Source organism: Pyrus communis, chromosome 15 (genome assembly GCF_963583255.1).
Source record: "Pyrus communis chromosome 15, drPyrComm1.1, whole genome shotgun sequence".
Lineage (NCBI taxonomy): Eukaryota > Viridiplantae > Streptophyta > Magnoliopsida > Rosales > Rosaceae > Pyrus > Pyrus communis.
In genome coordinates, this window is record NC_084817.1 from 21,063,233 (window position 1) to 21,089,270 (window position 26,038).

General features: G+C 36.1%; 3 protein-coding genes across 4 annotated transcripts; all 3 read right to left on the minus strand.

The window, feature by feature from the left end:
* Nucleotides 1-1,574: 1,574 nt before the first annotated feature.
* LOC137717176 (oligopeptide transporter 2-like) lies at nt 1,575-9,316 on the minus strand. Its single transcript, XM_068456478.1, has 6 exons — nt 8,801-9,316; nt 8,583-8,680; nt 5,527-6,090; nt 4,541-4,793; nt 4,110-4,292; nt 1,575-2,195 (listed from the first exon to the last, which is right to left on the minus strand). Exons 1-6 carry the CDS (start codon nt 9,314-9,316, stop codon nt 1,575-1,577), a joined length of 2,235 nt encoding a protein of 744 aa, XP_068312579.1.
* A 2,742-nt stretch (nt 9,317-12,058) lies between these two features.
* Nucleotides 12,059-18,415, minus strand: LOC137717782 (serine hydroxymethyltransferase, mitochondrial-like). Its single transcript, XM_068457270.1, has 16 exons — nt 18,272-18,415; nt 18,127-18,177; nt 17,936-18,022; nt 17,370-17,491; nt 17,047-17,123; nt 15,651-15,775; nt 15,102-15,194; nt 14,423-14,515; nt 14,122-14,319; nt 13,920-14,024; nt 13,752-13,817; nt 13,478-13,555; nt 12,874-12,985; nt 12,670-12,780; nt 12,393-12,567; nt 12,059-12,289 (listed from the first exon to the last, which is right to left on the minus strand). Exons 1-15 carry the CDS (start codon nt 18,353-18,355, stop codon nt 12,419-12,421), a joined length of 1,551 nt encoding a protein of 516 aa, XP_068313371.1. The 5' UTR covers nt 18,356-18,415; the 3' UTR covers nt 12,059-12,289; nt 12,393-12,418.
* An 864-nt stretch (nt 18,416-19,279) lies between these two features.
* Nucleotides 19,280-25,394, minus strand: LOC137717338 (CBL-interacting serine/threonine-protein kinase 8-like). 2 transcript variants are annotated; one of them, XM_068456660.1, is made up of 14 exons: nt 24,905-25,394; nt 24,604-24,666; nt 24,427-24,498; nt 24,215-24,322; nt 24,056-24,130; nt 23,641-23,694; nt 23,388-23,513; nt 22,904-22,993; nt 21,152-21,280; nt 20,949-21,068; nt 20,516-20,632; nt 20,241-20,297; nt 20,078-20,152; nt 19,280-19,868 (listed from the first exon to the last, which is right to left on the minus strand). In XM_068456660.1, exons 1-14 carry the CDS (start codon nt 25,061-25,063, stop codon nt 19,767-19,769), a joined length of 1,347 nt encoding a protein of 448 aa, XP_068312761.1. In that variant the 5' UTR covers nt 25,064-25,394; the 3' UTR covers nt 19,280-19,766. The 2 variants fall into 2 exon arrangements, with proteins under 2 accessions (XP_068312761.1, XP_068312760.1); XM_068456659.1 differs by having other exon boundaries at nt 20,949-21,071; nt 24,905-25,392.
* Between the last annotated feature and the right edge of the window lie 644 nt (nt 25,395-26,038).

Consider the following 26,038-nt stretch of genomic DNA (forward strand, 5'->3'; position numbering starts at 1 on the left):
TAGGACCCACAAGTCCCATAATATATGCCATGTGGATTAAAAAAAAAAAAAACCATTGCAAAATTCTAAAAATCTATAAAAAAAAAAAAAAACAAAAAAAAAAAACAAAAAGGGAGAAAAGAAAGAATTATTTTTTACGATTCTAATATCACCAGAATATCATCGATACCCAGCAACTGCCAGGGATTTTGACAGGGCCGTTGATTTCCACAGTCTTTGCTTGACCGTCGACAATGATTGGGATTTATCGAAGTTTCGAGCACCGGTTTCTCGGATTAAAGAAGAAGGTGGCTTTGGGCTTACCTACCAAGTCGAGCCTATTTTCGAGATCCGCCATCTACCCAGATAAAAGATTACTGGTAAACTTGAAGTCTGTTCTCTTTAGGGTTTGCGACGCTAGGGTTTGAGTTTGAATTCGAATTCGACCGAAAAATGTTAAGAATAAATTATTTTTTCGTCCATTAAGAATGAATGGATTGAATGGAAAAAGAAACTGGCCGTCGGATTGTGGAGGAGGCGCGCAGTGGAGGAAAAAAGATGTGATGGTAGCTATTGGGAGAGATAGGCAGGTGGAAGAAGATGAGGAAAATGGGTTGGAGAGTGGGTTCTAATTTCTTTTCTTCTTTGTTATTTTGCTTTTGCAGATTTTAGAATTTTGCAATAGTTAAATTTTTGTTTTTGTAAAATCCACGTGGCACTATATTGTTGGACTTGTGGGTCCTATATATATGCCACATAAGCAAACTAACAGAATTATTGATAGAGTTCTAACGGAAGGGTCACATTGATGTGCGGCATTGAATGTCAAGGATCAGATTGATTGATTTTGAAACTTAATTAAGGACCAAAACGATGAGTTTGGTTAATCTCAATGATCATTTGTGATAAAAACCATTAAGTAAAATTCATCTATTTATAATACTCAAAATAAAACAAAACAAAAGTTAATAATTGTTAGCTAGATTTTTTTTGAGGAAAAAAGTACGATATTCATTAAAATGAAATGAAGCGTACAAATAAGAGGATAGCGATGCATACATGGACCTCGGTAAAAACCTTGTCGGGGCTTTAAATATGAAGTTAAAGAACCAAAATCGGTATTTAATCTTACACCCAATTTTATTGAAAAATAGATCTTATTTAGAGACTATTATCTAGTTTCATATAAATAAAATTAGGGTGGTGCTATCTACACACCAATTTTTACCGCTCACACACCCTTCTCAATTTCTAGTTATCGGATCGAATGAATTGAAGAAGATCAATGGACAAAAATTCAACAAGGGTGAGTGAGAGGTAAAATGGGATGTGTGAATAGCACTACCCTAAATTTAGCACACCACCTTTTAGCAATGGCTATCTAGCAGTGTAACCAAATGGGCAAATTAGGGTTTGACTATTCACCTATCTTATATGTGTATAAGATTCTTATAAGACAACACTTAAATAGAAGAAAGGGTTCATTCATTCATTCATTTTTTGTTATTTACAACGTCGTTTCCTTCAAATGAACCTTTTTGCATAAAATCAACTTCAAAATCCAAAAGCAGCATACGATGTAGTAGGCTAGTAGCTTAAGGGAATACACAAGCATGACCGGGTTCTATGCCCTTGGATGTTGGACAAGTAGACAATATACAGTGGTCATGGTCTGCTGTACCCCACCAGGAAATGCTTACATTGTTTATGGTTAAACATATATATATAAGCACCCCCATGAAAGCCACTCCAGCATCTAGGGCAGCAGAAAGAACATAATTGTACCTCTGCCACCACTTCTTTCTGTATCTGAAAACAAAGTAATTGAAAACGATTCCGACCACAATCCAGCTGTTGAAGTTCACAGTTGTAGCTGGTGGCATCACAGCTGTTGCTCCGAAAAGCACTGGAAGGTTGATGTAGGCGATCCATTTCTGACTAGGGAAAGCTTTGTGCAACAACCATACCAAGACAGGTCCGAGTGCACCTACCAGGAAGAACCAGTTGAGTCCTCCGTAGAGTCCGAGAGAGCCGAAGATTCGTCTTGGTCCAACCAGACCCCAAATCACAGATGCAGTGAAGAAGACACTATCATTAGGACAAGTCCAAGGACTAGTGTCAGGGAGTAAGTCAGTATTGCATATGTTTTCCACTGTAGTTAGCAGCCACCATGCTGTCCCAATATTGACTGTTCCGGCTACTATAGTTCCTATGCACTTTATAATGGCAGGAAAAAGAAAATTATAAATTCATAGTAAAAAGATAGCAGCTTCTCATGCATCCCGGGTTAGAAACTTTCCCTCCACTAAATTATTGTAATATTTTTTAACCCTAAATTTAATAATAAAATTTAGAAAGAAAAACAAAAAATCAATATCCACATTCTTACTAGATTTGTATATGATACTATAGTTAATCACTTTCATTCAGAATTCAATACCACTTTTTTTTATTGGCAAATTTAATACCACTTTAAACACACGCATCTAATTCATGTTATAATATATTGTATGTGCATGTTGTGGAGAGTTGTTTTCTGATTAGATGGTACAAATTGGTTGTTCATATTATATATATATATATATATATATGGAATTGTTATTAGCACTCTAAAAAATCACATTCTATACTCCAAACTTTCTATATTGGGAAAGAAAAATACACTTGTGAGGAGTGTAGAATAAGATTTTTGGAGTGCCAATAGCACTTCCCTATATATACAGGGTAAATGACAAAAAACTACCTCAACTATGGGTTTCACGACACTATCATACCTCATCTTTTAAAATTGAGAATGTCATACCTCATCTTTAGAATTTGGTCAAATGTTATACCTTCTGTTAGCTTGGCCGTGAATTTCTCAGTTAAATGCTGATGTGGCTTGATTCAGAGTCCACTTTCTATTAAAAAATTAATTAAATATTAACCAAATATTAAAAAATTAAAAACAAAAACAAAAATTAAAAACAAAAAAACACCCATCAACCTGTGTCCCCCCTCCCCAAAACCTAGATCCCCTTCTCCCCACCAGAAACCCTTCCCATCTGTTCCCCCCCCCCAACCTTCCTCCACCATCCACCCTCTTTCTCTCTCTCCCTCTTTGTCTCTCTCTCTCTTTCTCTCTCTCTCTCTCTCTCTCTCTCTCTCACACATCTCTCTCTTCTCTCTCTCTGGGCAACATGCACCCCCAAAATCCCAAAACCCATTACAAATCTCAAAACCCAAAATCTCATCAAACCTCTCAAATTCGAAAAGGCGGCCGTGTTCGACTTCGACCTCACCTTTCCTATCCAGATGGTGCAGGGATTAGAGAGAGAGAAGGAGTTTCTCTGATTTAGTGGTGGGTTCGGGTGGGGAGAAGAGGTGTGTCTGATTTGGGAGTGGGCTTGGGTGGGGAAGATGAATTGGTTTTTTTTTTTTTTTTTTGGGTACATGAACAAGGACCAGCTCGAGGAGCCGCGGGTGAAGCCATCGTCGGCCTCCTTGGCATCGAAGAGGGTGGGTGGTGGAGGCAGGTTGGGGGGGGGGGGGATGAGTGGGAAGGGTTTCTGGGTTTTGGGATTTTAGGGATGCAGGTTGCAGGGTGAGAGAAGAGAGAGAGGCGAGAGAGAGAGAGAGAGAGAGAGAGAGAGAGGGTGGTGGAGGTAGGTTAAGGGGGGACGGGTGAGGAAGGATTTGTAGATGTGGATCCCTCAAGTTTATATAAAAAAATATTTTTTAATATTTATTTATTAAAAATATATTTAATTATTTTTAAATCCAATTAGATTAATGAGTGGGTTTTGTCTCTACTCACGTCAGCACTTAACAGAGAAATTAACAGAAAAACTGACGGAGGTCTGACATTGGCACAAATTCATAAGATGAGATATGAAATTGTCATTTTTAAAAGATGAGGTATGATAGTGTCGTTCGACCCATAGTTAAAGTAGTTTTGTGTAATTTACCCATATATATTATAATATTACAAGCTAATTGAGGTCATTTAGTTTGAATAACTGGAATACATTAATATTAAGTTTGGTACTAACTATAATTCAAAGAATAAGATATGAGTTACATTTTTAATTAATTTATAGTGTGATCGTATCCAATAACTAAAATGTAAAGGGAGAAGAATATAAACATACCTGAACTACGAACATGGAGATGGGAGGAATCTTCATGTAATGACCTAACTTAAAATCACTCAAAAATGAAATTGCCTGTGACATACTTATGTATCCATAAGTTTTGAAGCATACATTGGCTATCGGATATCCAGGTAGTATCAAACCCATGACGTACTCCGTGATGATGTTTAGTCCTGGTGTCTAAAAAAATTAGAAAAGAGATAAGATTCTTAGAGATTCATGATCTTAAACTATCAATTATAGATATGGGGTGTGTGACACTCACCATTTAAACATCTGCACTCCAAATCGAATAGCTTAACATTATTTTTCAAGTAATGCTATTTATAGACACACTAATAAATAGACCAGGTTGCCGCAATCTCTAATGTATATGGGTCTCAACCAAGTGTGACCGAAAGGAGGAGGTTCAAGAGTTGCAAACTTACCACATTTGTTGTGGCAGTTATTATGCTGATTGGAAGTGTGAAAATCAATGCAATTCCTGCTGCAAAAACGAGTCCCCACCATGGCATTTGCACCTCATCCTTCATGAAAATGCACAATGCTAGAGAGAATACGAACGACACCACAAGCAAAACATGAAACCACCAGCTGGGTATGTCCCTGTATTTCCTCATTAATTTGGTGTGTATATCTATCTTTCCACTATATGACGATTGGTATCGTTCATATATGTCCCTGTTAGAAGAATATCATTCATATTACTGCCACAATAATAACTAGTAACATTTTATTACCCAGAAATAAATAAATTTTTTATTTTTTTAACAAAATAAATAAAAAATTGTTGAAAGTTTGAATTCAACAGAAGCATAGGGAACCTTGTATGTCCGTATAAGAAGCTAAATTACTCCTCATTGTACTAATTCATCTTATGGTGAAACATCAACTTTTAAAAAAAATTAGATTAACATTTTTATAAATAAATTATTAATTATAATTAAGCATTAAAATTGAATTTGGATTTTGATCTTTTACTTAGGTACGTTATATATATGAACATGTTATGCAGGTACAAAAGGAGACGTATGTACATTCGTTGGTACATTTTACCTATCCTTAGTGTACCTACAAATAAATATGAACTTACAAATGCACCTATATATGAATATACTCAAAATAATATGCCTAATTCAAGTTCCAAAATCAAAATTCAATCTCATACTTGGGCTCAAGTAATTAGACAATCATATCTCAAGATGAAAATCAAAATCATGCCTACATATAGAAAACAAAAATAGAACAAGGGATGGGTTCCACGTACAATGACAAGGTACATTTTTATTAGAAATTGTTTCAGCGTGTTAGTTTGTGTGTGTCTATTTGTGTGTAATAGTATTTAAAAAATAAATAAATAAAACACACACACAGAGTAAACTTGAAGTCATGCAAAGTATTCACTATCACGCACCTTCCATTGAATAGAGCCACATGTGTGAGGGTTGATATAACAGCAGCAAAACCAAGACCATATGTTATGGCAAAGAATACACTCAAGTTTATGTATCCTTGTTTTTCATAGGCAGGCATGTCAATCTGAAACTGGTCATTCACAATTCCTTTGACATTATATATTTGGCCGTCGGAATCAAACAAGTGCGAAGAGAAGATTGCAAAATTCTTTGCGTTGTACAAGTTGAGCCTCCAGTAGGCAATCGGAATGATGACATACATGACGACGATGTATCCGACGGTGACGTTGGCAATGGCGAAGAAGGGGCTGATCAATGGGCTCCCCAAGTAAGAGGATATGACCGACCAATCTAGGGTAAATGACCCAAGGCCAAGTCCACGGTAGCCTGAGCCGATTTGCTGAGCTCTTATGGACTTAGGGTAAATCCAACAAATCCATGAAATTATTGAGAGAGTTGTGAAGAGGTAGCCCGGCACTGCGTACCAAGAGAAGCTGCATACCAGTGCTATCAAAAAGAATTTCCCTCTGGACATTCGATTTTTGTCTTTCTCATGCAGAGCCCTTCATGTTCATGCATATTGTACGCAAATCAAAGTCAAATATCCATTCATAAATATGTATTGTCTTAAAACTGAAATAAAATACATTGATATTGCAAGATTAATATTTCGCTTCCTTAATTAGGTTAATTGTTTTAAAGGAATATGAACATCAATTAGGAGCTGAAGTAAATATATATATGCATAAACTAGCTGGCTACAAATTTATATACAATTTTTTTAGTAAGATATAACAATGTATTTATACTAAAGAATAGATGATTTGGGTTAAACCATAGTGGGTCAAGCATAGTAAATTAGTGTAAAAAATTGTCGTTCATGAAAGTTAAACCTAAAACCTACTTAAAGTACAAGTTGAGAAGAATACAACTTAAGTACAAATTGACAGGAATACCACAAACAGAAAATAAACTAGGGAGCCACATGTTGTAAATCTCGATTCATAGATCATTCTTGTAAAAATTCAATTCAATCCAAACTTTTGCCCATTCAATTGTCACGATGAAATTTCAATGTTTCTTAGACCACAATGTTTGTCTATTTTTTTAACTCAATTAGATGCCTCAAATATTTCCGATTTGGCTAATATTTTGCAAGGATGATCTATGAGGTGCTACTTAAAAAATAGACGGTTTAAATCATTGAAATTTGGTATCCTTTGTGCCCCACAACTAATCCCCATTTAAAAAAATGGAGATCTCTTACCTTAAAAGCTATATATATATATATTGTTAACTTTAGGTACTACCACTAATTAATATACTATTACATTACCAGTATATTTAAACATTACAAACATATAATTTTTTTTATCCTATAAATTGTTAATCAATAATGGAGTACATATAAAAAAAATTTAAAAATACAAAATTCCTTTTCTTGCTAGACTCGTATTGAATGACTTGAATCACTGATTTTCAAAGTTGAAGTCACAACTTCATTTTTTATATGACACAGCTATCATTTTTATTAACCACACACAACACCAAAAAATAAAAATAAAAATACATATTCTAGGGATCTTTGTAGATTTGTAGTACGACTTTATCCCATTAATTTAGATAAATTATATTCTTGTGACAAATAATGCATACAACTAGTTGTTTCATCATATAATATGTAGTTGTGGTGCAAAAATATAGTCTCTTTAATATCTTTGGTTTCCATTACATGTCAATCCAGTATGAATGTATGTACCAAATTAATTTGTAAACTCTTTATTTTCATAGAATTATTATGAAAATATAGCAAATTGTATACACATATGTTATAACCTTGCAAAGCATTTTCCTTGAGTATATTTTTCTAAGGAAATGAGTTGTGCACAATTATTTTCTCTTTCACATTCTTGGTGCATTTTTTGCGTTTGATTTAACGAATGCAAGAATTAAACATGATTCTGCAGGAATAAAAAGTATGGAGATATATATATATATATATATATATATATATATATATAGACACACACACACACATATATACACACATATATATATGTGTGTGTGTGTGTGTGTGTGTGTGGAGATGGAATACCAATTTGTGAATCTGTCTCACAGAGAATTGAAATTACAATTTCGTTTTAGAGTAATGTTGTTCTTACCATATTATTATATCATAATTTCTATACCACCTTATGTGGCAGCTTACTTGGACATGCCACATCTTTAGTTTTAGTTTTATTATTAGAGTAATGCTATTTATACCATAATTTTATACCACATTTTCATACCACCTTAGGTGGCATCTAATGTGGACTGCCACATCATTTGAAAATTTTGAAAAAGCCAAGGAAATGAAGGAAAAAAACTCCTCGTATACCACAATGATCATTTAATTAACTAGTTTTTCTTAATTATTAGTTTATTAAATAATGAACTAAATTTAAAAATCTGATTAATTCAAATGATGTGGTTGTCCACATCAAATGCCATCTAAGGTGGTATAGAAATGTGGTACAAAAACATGGTATGAATAGCATTACTCTTTAATATCTTTTATTAATTCTATCAGATTGAAGGTTATGGGGTCACTGTTCTTGAAAAATCCTTAGATTTATGCTGCAGTTGCTCGCCAATTATTGAAATTAATTATGCTTTTTTTTTTTTCCTTTCGCAATTGGCCTTTTGTTTTTGTTTTTTGTTTTTTTAATGTTCTTTCTATTTGTTCTGGAAAAGAGGAGGAAGGAGGATGAAGAAGCACAAGACAATTAGAGGAACTTTAAGGAGGGATAGAGGAGATTGGGATGACGAAAAGAGTATTTGAGGACGACTGGATGAGGGATGCAAGAATATGAAAATTGAAGTGTTTTAATTCAATCTAATATATGTTTCCGAACAAAAACTAATTAAAATTAATAAAATTTATATGGAAATCCAAGTATGCTGTAATTAAGTGAGGTGACATGTCTAACTCAGCCGCCACATAAGGTGGTATAAGATTATGGTATAACAATATGGTAAGAATAACATTATTGTTCGTTTTATGGTAAATTACCTGAACAAAGAAACCTGAACGAGACTACTAGGCCACCACATCCCCGCCGGATCCACCACGTACTTTCTGATAATACCAGCCCACCCATACCCCAATACCTGCAGTACTTATTTACCATAAATTTAGCATTTAACACTCTCTCTCTCTCCCACAAGTATGCTTAATATTGTAGTTCATTACGAGTAATTTCTGCATGCATGCATGCATTACGTACGTACCTGTGTTGTAATCACAAGTGCCCAACTTGCAAAGAAGGATATCTTCCTACCGTAAAACGCTTTGATTATATTCACAATACCAACCGCATACGCCGGTCCGTTCCCAAACCCAGATCCGGCGTTTGCAAATATCGAAATTAGCACGTGCTCTTTTATGTTAAATTCTCCCGGGTTCAACGAGAATGACTTCCCACCAATCCAAAACTTTCTCCTCGGTAGCGTCCTAGCCATGAACCTCCCGATCGGCAGACTTGCCACCTGCACGGAAATCATTGATATCACGAGCGGCTCCGTGCGGTACGAGAAGAAGGTGTTGAGGAATGAGAGGAGGAAGCACGAGAATATGCCTATAGTCCACATACGGAACGTCCATACAGGGAGGGAACTGTCGTCTTGGTTGGAGACCGTTAGACGGACCTGCTCGACCGATGACACGTCATCACCGTTCTTGTCCTCCTCCTCGATCTCGGTTATAGCATCGGCCTCCACTTCTAAGGCGGTGGCTGGGGTGTCCATGGGGAAGAGAGAGAGGGAGGGAGAGTAGAGAGGTTTTTTTGAATGGTGAATGTATGTGTGTCAAGGGTTTGGATGTTGAACGTATGAATTGAAATGAAGGATTTTTATAAGTGTTTTTACAGTTTGTTTACAATTTTATGATTTTGGATTTTTTGTCATCGACATTTCGTTGCCGGCCGGGTACGTCAGGTGGAATTGGAGGTATTGACAAGAAATGCATAGAAGCGTGTTGTGCTGATTGCAAAATTAATTAAATTGGTTTGATGTGGACAATATCGATGCTTTATTAATCTATGATTAAGGTATACTAAGGAAGCTAACAAAGATATTATTATTGAGTTATTTATTATATATTTCTTTATGCATGGTTCCTTTTTAGAAGAAAAATGAAGCAAACTAAATTAATGAATATACCTGCTCTGACCGAAATCATTGGAGATGATTCTTTACTACAATTTGGTGACGGAACTTTAGGACACCCTTGGGGAAATGCACCGGTGCCGTACTTAATCAAGTGGCTCTAGAAGTATGTGTACAAGCTCATAATGAGGGAAGTGATCTTGCTCGGGAGCGTAATGAAATTTATTCGTGAAGCTAGTAATGGAGTCCTGAACTAGCTGTTGCTTGTGAAGTATGGAAGGAGATCAAAATTCGAATTCCAAGCAATGAATTTTGTAATCCAGTAATTACTTACTGTTAGTTCTCTTAATTAAATTGAAATTGAACTTAGCCCAATCGTTTACTAATAAAAATTTATAAGCTCATCTTAATTTCTTCAGTCATTCTTTTAGAAGTTACGCTTCAAGAAAAAGAAAATACTAGTTCCACCAATATTCTTTGATAATAACCATTTGTGAAGAATATCATTGCCACAATATCAGTTATGTGATACAAAAATATAGAGTATAACTCAAATAGCAAATGACCTTATACACTTATCCACTCTTTTTTAATTTGTTATATTTTAAGCAATTTGTCATACCAACTTTTGGAAATTATTAATTTGTCGTCTCACCATAACTCAGTTAAGTTTTTCATCCAAAATAAGTTGCACATGATTTGTGTTCAGGATTATTTTGGTTATTTCAACAACTCACTCTCCTTCTAATATGTTCGCCAAAAATACTTCTAAGGTTTCTCAAAAAAAAAGGAACGACTTGTACTTACTTCTCTGTGTTTTGCATTGAAGATGACTCAAAATAGTCATTGGGGACGAAAAAGGATCCTCGCCGGATCCTTTTCCTGGGGATTTGGGGGATCCCATGATCATGACCGTTCATCATACATCGTACAGTTATAAATCATTTTAAATTTAAAACTTTAAAATTAAATATAAATATTACCTAACGAAAACTAACCACACGATGTACAATGAACGGTCATGATCACGGGATCTCCCGGATCCCTAGGAAAAGGATTTGGTTGGGGACCCTCCGATCTATAGTAAAGTTGGATGATATTCTTTATATTGAAATGTCCACAATAACTGTAGAAAATTTATGCTTACAAAAAATGACACGTAAAATATCTGCTTAAATACAAAACACTTTAAAAAATTTCTCTACCAAAACATTCCTTGAATTCGAGTCCAAGCGAGTGAGGGTGGCGCTGGCTGTTTATCTTTTGTGATCAAGAATTCTCATTAATTATACTTTCGTTTAACAATTTGTACCCATGGTTAGGACCCATAAATCAAGTGAGTAGCTGCACTCTTGTACCCTCACTGAGCTGGATGGAGCCTGTGGCCCATCAGTGGGCGGTTGTAGCCTCACGATCAGTGTCCTTTGAGCAAAAAATAGTCATAGAAGATCAAGGACCACAATTATTTTTAGATAACTCTTTATTTTGATATCTGAAATTTAAAATCGATAGAAATAATTTTTGAGATTGTCCACCGTCAATCATCTTACCCTTCTGTGAGAAATCTGTAATATATAAAGAGTATTTTTGTCAAATAAACCCCCCTTGAATCGATGGTTTCTTCAATTTAACAAAGACTTTTCATAGAAAAACCAAAATGATTGACTACGGATAATCTCAAGAACTACGTCTATCAATTTTAAATCTCAGGGACCAAAATAAAAAGTTGTGACAGTCTCAGAGACCATTTTTGCTAAAAAACCTTATTTTTATTAGTATTAAAACCATCATCTCTCCTTATTCCCAGCCCTCCATTGGCGAGAAAGAATTAAAATTGGGACCTCTATCATCCTTTAGAAAACAAACAAAATGGATACCTTTCGTCCCATCAAAATCCTTGACAATAAGCAACGATTCTTAAACAAAGCTACACTAATTATCAACCAAATTATGAATCTTTTTGGAGCAAAAACAATATGATTAGAAAAATAAACAACTTTACGTGCCCGAGAACACAATCCTGTACCCTCCGAAGGATCTTTCGGATTTTTGTACCAAAAATCCAAAACTATCATTAGAAAAATAAACAACTTTACGTGCCCGAGAACACAATCCTGTACCCTCCGAAGGATTTTTCGGATTTTTGTACCAAAAATCCAAAACTTGTTCAATCACAAGGTCATCCTGTTGAATGTTTCTCAGAAAGATCGCCTGTCCCCCTCATAACGTTGTATTCATGTTAAACTACACCAAGCATAAATCCACATAAAAACAAGAGGATCATGCTCCGTTCACACCCTACATTCCACTATTTTTCTTTATCTTTCTATAATTGCTACGATGCTGTCCATCAACTACATCAAAGCTGGTAAACGATGTGTAGAAGAATTCGATCTACAACGACATCTCATTCAATAGAAAAATAGCATCGATTATTGAGTACGTAATAATGAGACATCTACAACGACGTCTCATTCAACAGTTGCAATGTTGACACCAAAATTCAGTGAACAATAATAGAAAAGTTTGTAGTTTATAACAAAATTCCATTACTATTGTGTTGTGTTGATGAAAGTCCGACATGGTCTTCTTATTGGAAATCTTTTGACTTATCTGCAAAATAGTTCATACGAAAATTGAATAAAATTGCACTTCCCTACAAAAATATTAAGCATTGTGGTTAAGCACACATCGGAGGTGGAGATAAGGAGTTGACCTGTGATGATCTGTGAGATTATGACTTTATTGTCCGTATCTCATTGTTTCTTTCTCGAATCCAACTGTTGGAAATTGTTTCGCGTACTGCTCAACATCGTGGCGAAGCTTTGTAATCTCAGATTGAACTTGACTGTCTGATTGGAGAACTGCCACGAAATCCTTCAACTTTGTACCTGCAACCCAGACGTGCATGAGCATGTAACTATGGTAGTGAAACATGTGACATTACAAACCCTAAAATAATTTATATCAACAAAGATGGTCGTAGAGTAAACCTTTGGCATTAGCCTTGATCTTCAAGGCCAGCTTCACAGCTGCATCAAAATACTCAGCTACTTTCACAAAATCCTCCTCCAAAAACCCCCTAGATGTAAGAGCTGGGGTACCTGAGGAACCAGAAAACACGGCGTTCGTCAGAAAAAGTACTTGGCTAATCGCCAGTAGCTGCAAAATGATTAAATGGAGATGGATGGCCTTACCCATGCGTATGCCACCAGGGACCATAGCAGACACGTCCCCAGGAACAGTATTTTTATTAGCCGCAATATGTACTGATTCCAAAACCTTTTCAACTCTTGAGCCATCAATGCCCTGCCACAGATTCCATATTCATTAGTTTTCTCCTGCTATAAGCCTATAACCCATTCACAGCACAGAAGCATACATCAATGAATCAAACATCAAGCCCTCTAGTATACAAGAAATGAGGGAAATTCTATGATTTTCCCACTAGAGTTTTCTAAAGCATTAGAAATCCATGGATTTGTAATAACCCAACTTTCAGAACTTGACTAAAGGTTTTAAAGTTTCCCTTTTCATTCATTCGTCTATAACATAATTCACTTTTCAAATCTATTTCAGAGGGTTTAATCATGGAATAACGAGATGTTATCACACTTTTTGATTACCAGGCCTAGTTGTTCATCTAGTAACATATCTTTCAGTAATCATATGACATCATTTTTCTTAAACCCCCGGTCAAACATGCTCAAAACTTAAGTGTGAATAAATCTTCCAATCAGAGGGAGAATCAATCTCCTATTTGCAATCTTCCCGTCAGTGGAAGAATCAATCTGCTGTTACCTTGTCTCTTAAATTCACCAACACTAAATGGTTCTCTGTTCCACCGGAAACAAGATCATAGCCCTTCTCTAGCAAGCTCTGCATGTTCAAAGGACAAAAACTATAAGAGGAAATAGTGAGACAGATGAAACAACACAATAAAGGAAATAAAACATCGTGTGCCTTAGTCATATAAAAAATTGACTCCAAATTGCTATATAACGAGAACCCATTTAAAAAAGAGAACAACTTTCAGATTTTGCATTAATATTTTAGAAAGTGACGTTCATCAAACCTTTGCAAATTTTGAGCAATTACTGAGAACTTGCTCCTGATAAGCTTTGTACTCCGGAGTTTTGACCTAGAATCATAATATAGTCAGCGGTCAAGTAACAAGAAGATGCATAAATCTGATCAACATTCAACATGTAACAAAAGGAAAGAACAAAAACACCAAAGGAACCTGCTTCAGTGCAACTGCTAGCCCAGCTATGGTGTGGTTGTGCGGACCACCCTGGAGCCCAGGAAAGACAGCCTGATTGATTTTGTCTTCATAATCATACATAACCTGAAGAAGGAAACTCAAGCATTAAATAATGGGAGTTCTAATATTCATTCAATTTCCTTCATTTATATATATTCTAAAATTAATTATCCGAACTTACTTCTTGCCCTTGCTTGTTTATATGCTTGACACCCTTCCTGAAGAAGATCATAGCCCCACGGGGTCCACGAAGTGACTTGTGAGTTGTGGTTGTAACAATATCTGCATACTCAAAAGGAGATGGTATAACATCAGCAGCAACCAATCCACTGATGTGTGCCATATCGGCCAACAGAATTGCTTTCTGCTTATCACAGACCTGACAACACCACAAGAATAACATCTCACTTAAAGATTGAGTACCATAAGAATTTCAGACATGCATAACACTGATTATGATAATCACAAAACTCAAAATTTACCTTGCGGATACGTTCATAATCATACAGGCGTGCATAAGCACTAGCACCAGCAACTATTAGCTTTGGCCTGAAAAGTGTGGCACTTTTCTCCATCTGTGGACATATTTATTCACGTAGGTCAGCCTTTAATTCAAAGATAAAAAGTTGGAAAAAAACGTATAGAGTAAATGTAATATTTGAAAGATAAATGGTACATAACACATGGCGAATGCTTAGCACTATAGGCACTCAAACTCCAAAACAACGAAGGAGACATGCCAACAAATTTCCCAGTTCAAGACATCTTTAGGCTAACAAAGTTCTGTATTTCCCAGGACTAGTCAAGGATAGTAGGATACACACTCTAATTTCAAATAATGTCCACTATTATCCATTTGATGATAACTAAACTGTGGTCCTGTGAGCAATTTCTTCACATGGTTATCTTTCAATTTTCATTTTACAATAACCAGAATGATTCGCTTGAAACATTTTTTGTGCAGTTTTGCTACTAATATCTGAAGGAAACAAGTAAGACGGACCAGAACCCCATTACACCCCATTTCATCCTATGTCTGAGGCTGGACCAAAAAAATCATGTTTTGATAATAATATTTGCAGGACACATGTAAGACGAACTCTTAAGTATGCTTAAAAGTATGAGAATTTAGAACAATGAAGATGGGGACGAGCAAGGCACCTGATCATAATCAATGTAGCCAGTGCTCTCATTCAATCTGTATGGCATTGTCTCAAAAAATATTGACACAGCAGATATCTTTTTGGTGTCAGTCTGCACAATGGTGAAATGTTTGTGTCAATTAGTATATAGACAGGCAGCATTACATTTACGTATTTACAAACAAAAATGATATGTGACATCCAGACATCAGAAGCATGTAAAATCACCAGAACAAAATTTAGTTTTACTTGTTCTGTGTAGTTTTGAATATCCAGATTGCTTGGAATACCAAACACAATTTCATTCTCAAAATAATTAATATTTCATAAATATACTTAGAAAGGGATTCCAGTTTATGTACTCATTGGATATTCAGAGAAATTGTTCTGTAAAGACAGTACTAGGTTTAATTTATTCTTTCCAGGAAAAATGAAGGGGAATATAAACAAAACAACCCAGACGCACCAGACTAACTAATAGCTACACAGGCTGTCACTGTTAACCACAAAAAGCACAAAATTATAGCCAAGTATAATCTGGAAAAACAATCATCAGAGACGTAGACACCTGATAACCATGAGAAAGATGGCCGCCATGAGGTAAATCAAGTGCCATGATTCTTTCATGAGGTTTCAACAATGCAGTGTAAGCTTGGAAGTTTGCAGGGGATCCAGATAGTGGCTGCACATTCACTGAAAGAATAAAGTAAAGTATCTTTAACAAAATAAGCAATTTTTCTTCCATGGTACGTATCATTTAAATCAACAGTCAGATCTTCCATATAGGGATCTAATGGATCTTTGCAACGGTTAGATCTTGCATAAAACTTGTACGTACGTACCATTGTGGCAGGACCCCCAAAATAAGTATATACGAAATATTTTACTAAATACATCAACAGTCCAATAATAGAATGAACATGAGTTACAAAAGCAAGAGATAAAGCCCAGAATAAAACTTTATTATAACACAGCTATTATGTGAGCCACGCATTTATAAATCAATGGTTGACATGTTTACGCAACATAACAGATTTTAATTCCTGTAGTCCCATTTTCAACAATCTAATTAAGTAAAACAATGCTATTCTAATGCCGTCTAATCCCAAAGCCAAACTTTACAAAGTATTACATTCCAAGTTCAAAATCATGAAGAAATAAGTTACCGAAATAGCTTTTACTGGAATCCCTACTAAGCATATTCACTAGACCATGCCATTGCAATTCACAAAAGAAGAACCATTATACTTCAACACTGGAATATATTGTGCCTTATGTTTTTTTTTTCCTTCCTGTGGGAAGAGGAGATGGGACTCAATAATGTGTGGAAAACTATACTCTTTGGTCGATAAATTCTATTCTTTACGCGCAAAACACCAGGAATAAAAATCAATTAAACAGTACTAAAACTGTATCGGATAAATCCTGATAGCCTACCAAATAAATCATAACTATAACGGTATATAACCATAAGATGCAATCTTGATATTCTTCCGGGAAAAGGTCGGAAAAGGGAGGGGGGAACAAAGTGATTAGCCAATGATAGAAACACAAACCACACTGAAGAGGTCAATAGATAAAAGTTTAGGATCGGCAAAGAAAATAACAGCCAAACACAAATCAAAATTTACCACTCATCTTGCATGCACTAGCATTAAGAAACAGATAGCAAGACAAGCCCAAACAGTTTTATTTGTTGACAGAGTATTGTATACAATGAAAATCACTCACTGGATAGAATCAGATCAAAGTGTGCCCAATTATTTTTCTTTAAAGCAAATACTTAACAGTAAAGCCCTCCCTACCAAATAATTTGAAAGTCTGAACTCGTTGGGCGCAAGACATCATTCATAACTTGTACAATGTAAATGTAGACAAACACAAAATGTGAAAATTTATGTTGGACTGATGGAAGAAAAGTGTTGGCAATGCCACATGTATAACCCTATATCTAGTTCTATTACCTCCCCATTTTGCAGGATCTAACTGGAAGGCTTCTAATGCTCGTTTCTGACACAGGGACTCAGCCATGTCGATATATCTACAATTATAAATATAAATAAATATCAGTCAAGTGTAATTAATTAAAACAAAAGTACAAGAAGAATGTCAAACGAGGTTAATCACGCCATCATCTACTTTCTCCTTTCAGTGATAGATACCACTTTCCCCAAAAAAAAAAAACAGTTTAGGAAAGATAAAACTGACGAATAGATACATTTTCGCATAACAGTTACATACAGGAAAGCACAAACACTCATAAGATATTCACCGGGGATCTACTTACTCATTTCCTCCATAGTATCTAGCACCAGGATACCCTTCACTGTACTTGTTGGTCATGACAGACCCAACAGCTTGCATCACGGAAAGTGACGTGAAATTTTCTGAGGGTATAAGCTCTAGCCCCTATCATAAACTAAAAATTACTAAGAAATTCTAGAAGAAAATATAAACAGAAGGTAAAGAAATATGAACACCCTGATCATCAACAAAACTTTAATGCTCCACATTGCATTGAGAGTAATGATTTCTTGCCAGGCTTAACCGGGATTCACCCACTCAGGTGACGTGGAGCACATGTGGCCATTGGGCTTCACACGTAGGATAACCTGCTTTGATACCATGAAGAACTTGGGTTCCACCATGAAACCAATTGGCAATATGAGAAGGAGTCTTATAAACACATTCAAGATCTCTAATCTCATCAATGTGGGATTCATTCTCAACAGATTAAAGGCGTATCAGTGTATCACATTCATCGTCTCGCAAGAGAACATTTTCCATTCTATTGATGTATATGACAAGTACAATTATATTCCAAACTTAAATGCAAAATCAAATCAAATATACCTTCCATTGCCGAGCCTTTTCGAGCTCGATAATATCGGCAATCTCGGGATCGACAACCTCAAGCGGTTCATTCAGCTGCTTAATCCACTGAATCCAAACAATTCCACACCATCAACACAACCAAACCCAACACAAATCCAGATCCAAATAAACCAATCAATCACAAAATCTTGAAGAGAACAAGGACATACAGTGGCGCGAGCTTTCTCTTTATCTTGAGCAGCTTGGCTGGCCAGAGAGGACTGAAATCAAAACGACGACGGAGTTCAAAACTATGGCGGGTGGAAATTGGAACTACACAATTTTGGATTTGACTGATTGGAGAAGTTTACGTACCATGTGGTATATGGAGCCGCCATGGGCGAAAGGTTGAAAGGGAAGCTTGTTGTTGATGGAGCTGGAGAGCCTGCGAAGCGCCATTGAAACGGGAGGGAGTTTCTTCTCTGTCGCTCTGTGTTTTTTGTTGTTCTAATTTGAAGATTTGTGTTGGTTTGGAGTGCGGTAGGTGTTGGTGGGGTCCGGGTTAAGGTTGGGGTTGGTGGCGAGGACAACTGTCAGAATGTGGGTCCCGCGGAAGGGAAGAGGGATGTGTGTCAGTGTCACTTGTGTTGGACTCTGATTTTCGGTAATAAATTATACATCTGGCAAGGAATTCCATGCCACATCATGGATCCGACTCACACGCGCATACGGATCAACCTTGCACCAAAGTAAGGTTGTGTTGGATGGATGGTGTTACATTTACTATCTATTTGTATTATTTTTTAAGACATAGTATAAATAGGAGACAAACAACAAGAAAATGGAAAAGTGAAGGTCGAGAGTGTTTATAGTGCATGCTATCAAGGAAACCCCAAATTTGGATGAACCTCTTCACTTGGTTGCATGTGGTTGTTGATGTGTGGATCTCCCATGTGTGACTCACTAATTAGATCCCAAGTGAGGGGGGCGTGTTGAAATATTCCACATCGACCGTATCTCTAAAAACAGAAGAGTTTAAATATTATAACCTCACTCCAACTAATACGGATGTCTTTTGTGATAAAACCCCATACCTAACAAATTGTGCAGGTGGTAGTTACCAAGTTAGAGACAATATCAATGTTGTTGAAAGCAAACCCTCGGCCCATCTCTCTAATAATTATACAACATGATCGTGTGAGGATTTCGAAAGGTGCTATTTACTTCAGCTAGAAAAAACACGTCGAAATTGATACAAACTTGGTTCGTATGGCGAGTGATATGACATGCTGTAGGAGCCTAGTAGCACTTTTTCTCTACTTTATTAGAGAGAAGAAATCCTAGAGTTCAAATTTCATGAACAACAAAATGTTAGAACGGAACAAAATCTCATATTTCATATCATTTATTCTGGGATTCATGTAACACTATGACGTGGTACAACTGTTGTATCTAAGAGTTTATGCTACGAGTTTATAATGTGTGTTTGTATCTGTGTGAGAGAGAGAGAACTGCAGATACATAAGAGGATATGTTCATAGCTTTAAAGGGAGTCTCCTGGTTAGCTACGTACGCACATTCCTCACATCCTGATTAAGACTCCGTTTATACAAACTTTTACACTAGAACAACTCGATTTATACAAACATTTACGCTGAAAAACAAAAACGAAATACATCTCTTTCCTTCTGGATTCTTCTTTATCTTCCCTCTTCTTCAGGGGCTGTAGTGTCACGGCGAAGGAGATTCCAGACGGGGTTTGGTAAACTGCGATTACAACTTCAACACCCCGCGCCCCCAAAGGCCAAAACCATCGCAAACTACATGTCAAGCACTGATAACCGAAAGCAGATGATGCGCATGTCAGAAATCAGCGCTTCTTACTTCTACTCTTGCTGATCCTCGACTTGCTAGTTTCAGTAGGAGGTTTCCAGATGATATCCTCAAGATTGCTACAGAAGTTCTTGTAAAACTGTATAACAGAAGCACATCTTTTCAATTCAGAAGGGTTTAGGGTTTCTGAATGTCTACCATGTTATCGATGCAAACAGACGCAACCAACATGCATGCACACCTTTACATGCAAACAGACGCAACCAACATGTATGCACACGCAGGTGATCCAAGCTACCATGTTATCGATACCAAACAAAAATAGTTAGAAGCAAACTGAAAACTAACCTTGAGGAATTCACTAGCATCTCCGGCGGCTTTCTGAATGTCTACCATGTAATAGGTCGGAGCAACTTCAAAAATCTGCAGGCAATAAAAAATATTAAAAATAATCAGTCTACTAAACTGGTAGGGGTGGCTTCAATTCAGTGTCGGAGGAGTAAAAGCTTACTTCAAGAATAATGGAGAAATGAGAAGTTTTATTTGCTGAAAGACCCTCCACTCTCATCTGGAAAAAAAAGAAATATGAGTTTTCAAGTACTTCTATCCAGGATCTTCCTCCCAGAATTATGAACAGACATGCTTGCACACATACACACACACATTTAGCAAACAAAATAGAAGTAAAGGGACTTGTATATATCACGATATTGGTAAACAAATAAAGGGGAAGAAGTAAAATGAAGCACCAAAAATATAGATCAGTATAGATCTGGGCTGATTTACCTTATAGTTGCGAATGTGTGTCTTGAATCCCATTGACTGGGCAACAACTTCCATACTGGATAATACAACCTTTGCTGGCTTTTGTGAAACAAAGCGCGTCTGATATTTCATAGAATCCTACAATTGGGGAAGCAATTCACATGCCAGATAAGTAGGCAACCGGCATAAAGTAACTATCTTGTGAAAACTTGTATCCATAAGCAAAGGTCATGATGGTTAAATACTGAATCTCAATTGACAGTTGCTTTGTGCAGATTTTGACAGGTTGAAGGAACAAGATAGAACGGTATAAGATTAGCAGCTTTAAGGGTGAGAGGGTACCTTTCATATGAAACACACAGAACTTTACACCAAATTGTAAAACTGGAAGTATGGTTTACTGAGTAGCTAAAGGAAAGATAAAAGGAAATTAACCAATAAGCTAGTGTCTTACCTTTCCACGGTCAAACATTGTTGCGAGGTTTAAGCCTTGAGATAAAATTATTAAGTCAAATGCATTAAGAACTAAAGGACCCATGTCTTCATTTCCGTGGTGCTCGATAGCCCTTTGTTCCTGCTATAAACCATATATAACAAGAGAGTTACTTGTGTTGTCAATCTCAACAAAACAAAATGTAGCTTCTAAGTCTTGACAACCTCAGAGTCGGCATCATCAAAAACAGCATTCACATCATCCAGATTTACATCTTCATATTCAAGTAATCGGGCAGGAACATAATTCTTCTGAAACCACTCATCATTTCTGATCTGTTCAATTTTAATACGCTGCATTTACACAATCACACACACAAATGTTTCAGAAAAACAAAAACCAAAATAACTCAGTGAATTAGAAATTCAAGATACGTAAATCCCAGAACACTTGTTACATAATTACATAGAGTTCATTCAACTTTATTCAAATACGGTACTTGATGTTTGTCCACACTTTTGAATTAAATCACTCAGGGGGGATGAATAATGTGATGCAGTAGGAAATAAACTTTCAAAAATAGCAAAAAAACATAACCAAGAACGCAAATGTATGTCATGAGCGGGTCCTGAACACTATCGATGTTAAAAGGAAAAAAAAGAGAGGCCATGTGGGTTGAAGAATAATTAGGGGATATATCCCACTGTAAATGGCACAAGCCAGCGCTCATAATTCTCAATAAAGAAAAAAATATTTACTGTTCATAACAACTAGACTTCTACTTTTAATATGAACTATTCCAACTTAGAATTTTTAACTGCTCTCCAAAAAAAAAAAAAAAAAAAAATCCAAGGTGGACTTTTTTTCTTGTTAATTTATTAAAAAATAAAAATAAAAAACTTAGAAGTACTGACTTTATTTCAGTCATATTTGATGAAATTGGGGTTCCACCATAAAACCAATTGGCAATATGGGGACCATATAAGCACATAGCAAACCTTGTCCCTCACCAATGTGGGACAACTCTCAACAATATTCCAGCTAATCTACAGTTAGATTTCTCTTGCATTACATATGCAAATATGACACGCTTAAAAGCACTGACTTTATTTCAATCATATTCCAGTGAGGAGCGTTTTTCTTCGGACCAATTTATGATACCCTTAACAGTCACACCCGTAACTGGGATTGGTGACTGAAAGAAGATTGTCATGGCCCAATCCAAGGTTGGTGACAGCCAGAGGAAAATGTTTAGAAAGCACATAAAACATTAGGTCTTTAGAAATCTTTAACACACCAAGTTCTGAAAAACTAAGCTTTACTGTCAATTTAACATGCATTGGAAATAAATCATTTAATGGTGAAAGAAATCTGAGGACATAGTAACGTTGGTGCTCGAGGAAAACTATAAAACTTGAACTGTAGAATATCACATGAAACTTTACTAACGCAACACCAGCTTTTCTTTAATTACTAAGGGTTAAACAATTTTAAAATGAACATAGAGCAAAGGTGATTTGTATCTGAAATTTCAAACATGACGGTCTCCCCAGTATATATCCCTTGGCATGACGAAAACACCTAATAAGGGAAGGAAAACAATAATACAGAGATAAAAAAAGGTGACGAACTCAAGGAAAGTCAAAATTCTCAGCAAAGGCTTAATGTTGGGTCAAACACTAAACAGACTCATTCTGGTTTCCGATTAAATGAAGCATAGGCCTTAGTACTTCTAATTAAATACTTCTCTTCTAACACTTGTTTTATTACACACCTCACACTTATCTTGGTTAGTTACATGTGCTATTTCATTCCAAGATTTTAAGATGTCCACTGTAAAGTAATATGATAAAAAACTGACACGAACACTTTGTGATGTTGTTTTTGATAGATATGAAAATAGTAATGAAGCCAGAAAATGTGCACTTTACGCATACAAAAACTGAGCAACATCTTATAGCTTAGCCAATACTTACATTTTCAGGGTTTGTTTCTAAAATTCTGTGGATCAAGGATTTTGCTCCCACTGGAAACCAAGACGGGCATGTGAAGTCTGCTTTCTCAATCTGCAGAAATTAAACGATAGTGACTAGTATTAACATCCTACTTCGACATCCTTGTGGAAAACTAGTCAACAGACGAGGCAAAGTATTGAGTTGCAACAGAAACTAGATGATTAAAGACTCAAACCTAGCATCCACTAGAAACTGCACCCAAAAATAATGTCAAAGGGGTATCTAGCATGTGAAAGAACAGAGACAGAATTTCTACTTTCCTTCACAACGAAATACACTTAATCACCCCTTCAATGTTATCATATTGCGGTAGTAACTGAGCTACCCATTAACCAAACATAATATTTTTCAGAGTGTGCATTTATTGATCCAAAATATCAATCAAGAAACTTAACGCTCAAAGGCACAATAAGCAGAAATGAATACACACGAAAGAAGTTCATGCCTTACTATATAGTGTGGTTAGGTCAAGCTCATCAAACGGAAGATAACCTGCCAACAGAACATAAAGGATGACCCCACAGGACCAAACATCTGCCACGGCACCATCATAACCCTTGTGACTGAGTACCTAGAGCGCAAAATAAAATATAAGAAGAAAGAATCAGCATATTACACGACAATGATTGAAACTAAAAGAATCAGCAGTTGAGATCTAGTCAACATTTAACGCTGAAGCTAGATAAATTTGTCGTTACCTCAGGTGCTACATAGTTAGGGGTGCCACAGGTTGTCCGAAGGAGGCTGACTCCCTATGTGCAGACACCAAAAAAATGAGTCCCGTCCCGTCAAAATTAAGTCTAACAACCAATATAATGTCAACAATACCAATGAATATCAAATCTCTCAACTGTTAAAATGTCAAACAATGAGACATCACAAAAATGAGTCCCGACAAATATCAAATCTCATAACCATTATAATGTCAACAATCCCGACAAATATCAAATCTCTCAACCGTTAAAATGTCAGACAACGAGACATCACAAAATGAGTCCCGATAAATAATAAATCTCACAACCATTATAATGTCAACAATCCCGACAAATATCAAATCTCTCAACCATTAAAGTGTCAAACAATGGACAAGAATGATTCGGATAAGAATCTTACTTGTTCAGGCAATGCACTCAGACCAAAATCGGAAATTTTTAAATTTCCAAGAGAATCAAGCAACAGATTCTCCGGCTGCAAAGAACAACGATAAGAATCTCATGCAAAAGAAAACTGATAAGAATCACAATAGCTAGCTAAGTGCTATAAAAGGAAGACCTTTAAGTCTCTATGATATACTCCCTTGCTGTGGCAATAATCCACCCCATCAATAAGCTGTTGGAAGTACCTCCTGGCTTCACCTTCACTTAGTCGCCCATGACGAACCTAAAAACAGGCGACTTCAACGTTACCATCACCATTTTCTGAAAGAACTAATGGTCCACAATTCGAAATTGAGTTGTGGTATTTGAAAATTTAGGAGTACTCACGATTTTATCAAACAATTCACCACCAGTAATGAACTCCAAGATTATATAAATCTTAGTACGGCTCGCTAGAACCTACGGAAAACAACTTTCATCCTCAGTGACCAACTGCACAATCACAAATCAAACAATTTACAGAAACAGAAAGTTCTTGCAGCTAAAAATAAAGATATGACATGCCTCGTGCAGACGAACAACGTAGGGATGCCTGACAAGCTTCATGATAGATATTTCCCTCTTGATCTGCAACACACATATCAAATTTCTTATAAGAAAAAACCTCAATTTGGAAACTGGGTCACTCTGTAATCCTAGATACTACATAGATGGGGCAGTAAAAATAGAAACCAAGCTAAATCAGAAAGTGGGTAAATTACCATAAACCAAAAAAAGGTTGGGTAAATTAGAAAACTTTTTGAATTCAAAATTAAAATATGCAAAACAGGTAAATTGGGTAAGTTTCTGGGAAATTGGAGGATACCTGGTCGACCATCTTGTGTTTAATGATGGTAGTGCGATCCAGCACTTTCATGGCGACACTCTCACCCGTCTCAGTGTTCTGAGCAAACTTCACCTTGGCGAAGGTCCCTTCGCCGATCGTCCTCCCAACCTCATACTTTCCCACTTTCCTCACCACCATCTCTCTCTCCTCTATCTCTCTCTGAGCTCAAAATCTCAGCTTGAGAACATTAATTGCTCTCTCTCTCTCTCTCTCTCTCTCTCTCTCTCTGTGATAAAATAATGAGAAAAGAAAAGAAAAGAAAGAGAAAAGTAGCAGCTGACAGCTTCAAATTTCAACAAAGGAAGCAATCAAAAGCTAACAACTTTGTGCCGAATATTTAAATGGGTATGAATTTCTGATTAGACAGCACGAAATAGCAGCCCAAAGTGCGTTTAAATCCCGATGAAAACGATGAGGGTAATCGAAGCCAAGAAAGACAATAGGAGGTGAGTCTTCGGTGCTGACGATCACTGTCTCTCTCAGTCTCTCTCTCGCTGACACCTTTATCCTGCTCATGACATCGACCATTATTCCCTGGCCTGGATTTCGGGCTTTAATTATTCCAAAGATTTGGAGTGTTTCAGGAAAAAACTAAATTTGTAAACAGATGTGTTTTCAGAAAAAAAAATAAACACGTTAATTGTTATTTTATTTAATTAATAATTCAATTATCTATCATCATTCTATTTAGTTTGTAAATTTGATTTAAAAAAATTAATCTTCTTAATATTACTTTTTATAAAAATAATAAAATTGTTCATGTAAAGGGAAATTGGGCTTTACTGCACTAACTAAAATTAATCATGCTCTCAAAATACAAACTTCATTGGTTTTTTCTTACGAAAATATCCTCAACTTTCTGTCAATAATTTATCATAATTATGTCGAGAATGAATTAGTATTCGTTAAAAATGCGAGTAGAGAATGCATTTTTAGAACATGACTATTTTTGGTTGGTGGTTTGTAAAAGGGCTACTAAACCCAAATACCATAAGAGTGATGTTATACATATCCACTAGGTTGCATGGACATGGACACAAATACGGATACATCAACATGTTAAAGTTTAAAAATGAGACACGAACACAGCTAGAATACGGCGATTAAAATATA

Bases quoted from the DNA above. Each gene is read 5' to 3' on its own strand.
- LOC137717782 (XM_068457270.1), bottom strand. From the start codon at position 18,355: ATGGCGCTTCGCAGGCTCTCCAGCTCCATCAACAACAAGCTTCCCTTT. The intron at 15,776-17,046 runs GTAATAGAACTA...TTATTCTTTCAG, and splicing joins AGATCCTGCAAAATGGGGAG to TGAATGTGCAGCCACTATCT. The intron at 12,986-13,477 runs GTAACAGCAGAT...AATCTGTGGCAG, and splicing joins TGGTGAATTTAAGAGACAAG to GGCATTGATGGCTCAAGAGT.
- LOC137717176 (XM_068456478.1), bottom strand. From the start codon at position 9,316: ATGGACACCCCAGCCACCGCCTTAGAAGTGGAGGCCGATGCTATAACC. The intron at 4,794-5,526 runs GTGCGTGATAGT...TTCTTCTAACAG, and splicing joins GTGGCTCTATTCAATGGAAG to GGACATATATGAACGATACC. The intron at 2,196-4,109 runs GTATGTTTATAT...GCCATTATAAAG, and splicing joins TCTCCATGTTCGTAGTTCAG to TGCATAGGAACTATAGTAGC.
- LOC137717338 (XM_068456659.1), bottom strand. From the start codon at position 25,063: ATGGTGGTGAGGAAAGTGGGAAAGTATGAGGTTGGGAGGACGATCGGC. The intron at 23,695-24,055 runs GTAAGATTCTTA...GTCTGCACATAG, and splicing joins TGAGTGCATTGCCTGAACAA to GGAGTCAGCCTCCTTCGGAC. The intron at 21,281-22,903 runs GTAAGTATTGGC...GTGTAAATGCAG, and splicing joins TAGAAACAAACCCTGAAAAT to CGTATTAAAATTGAACAGAT.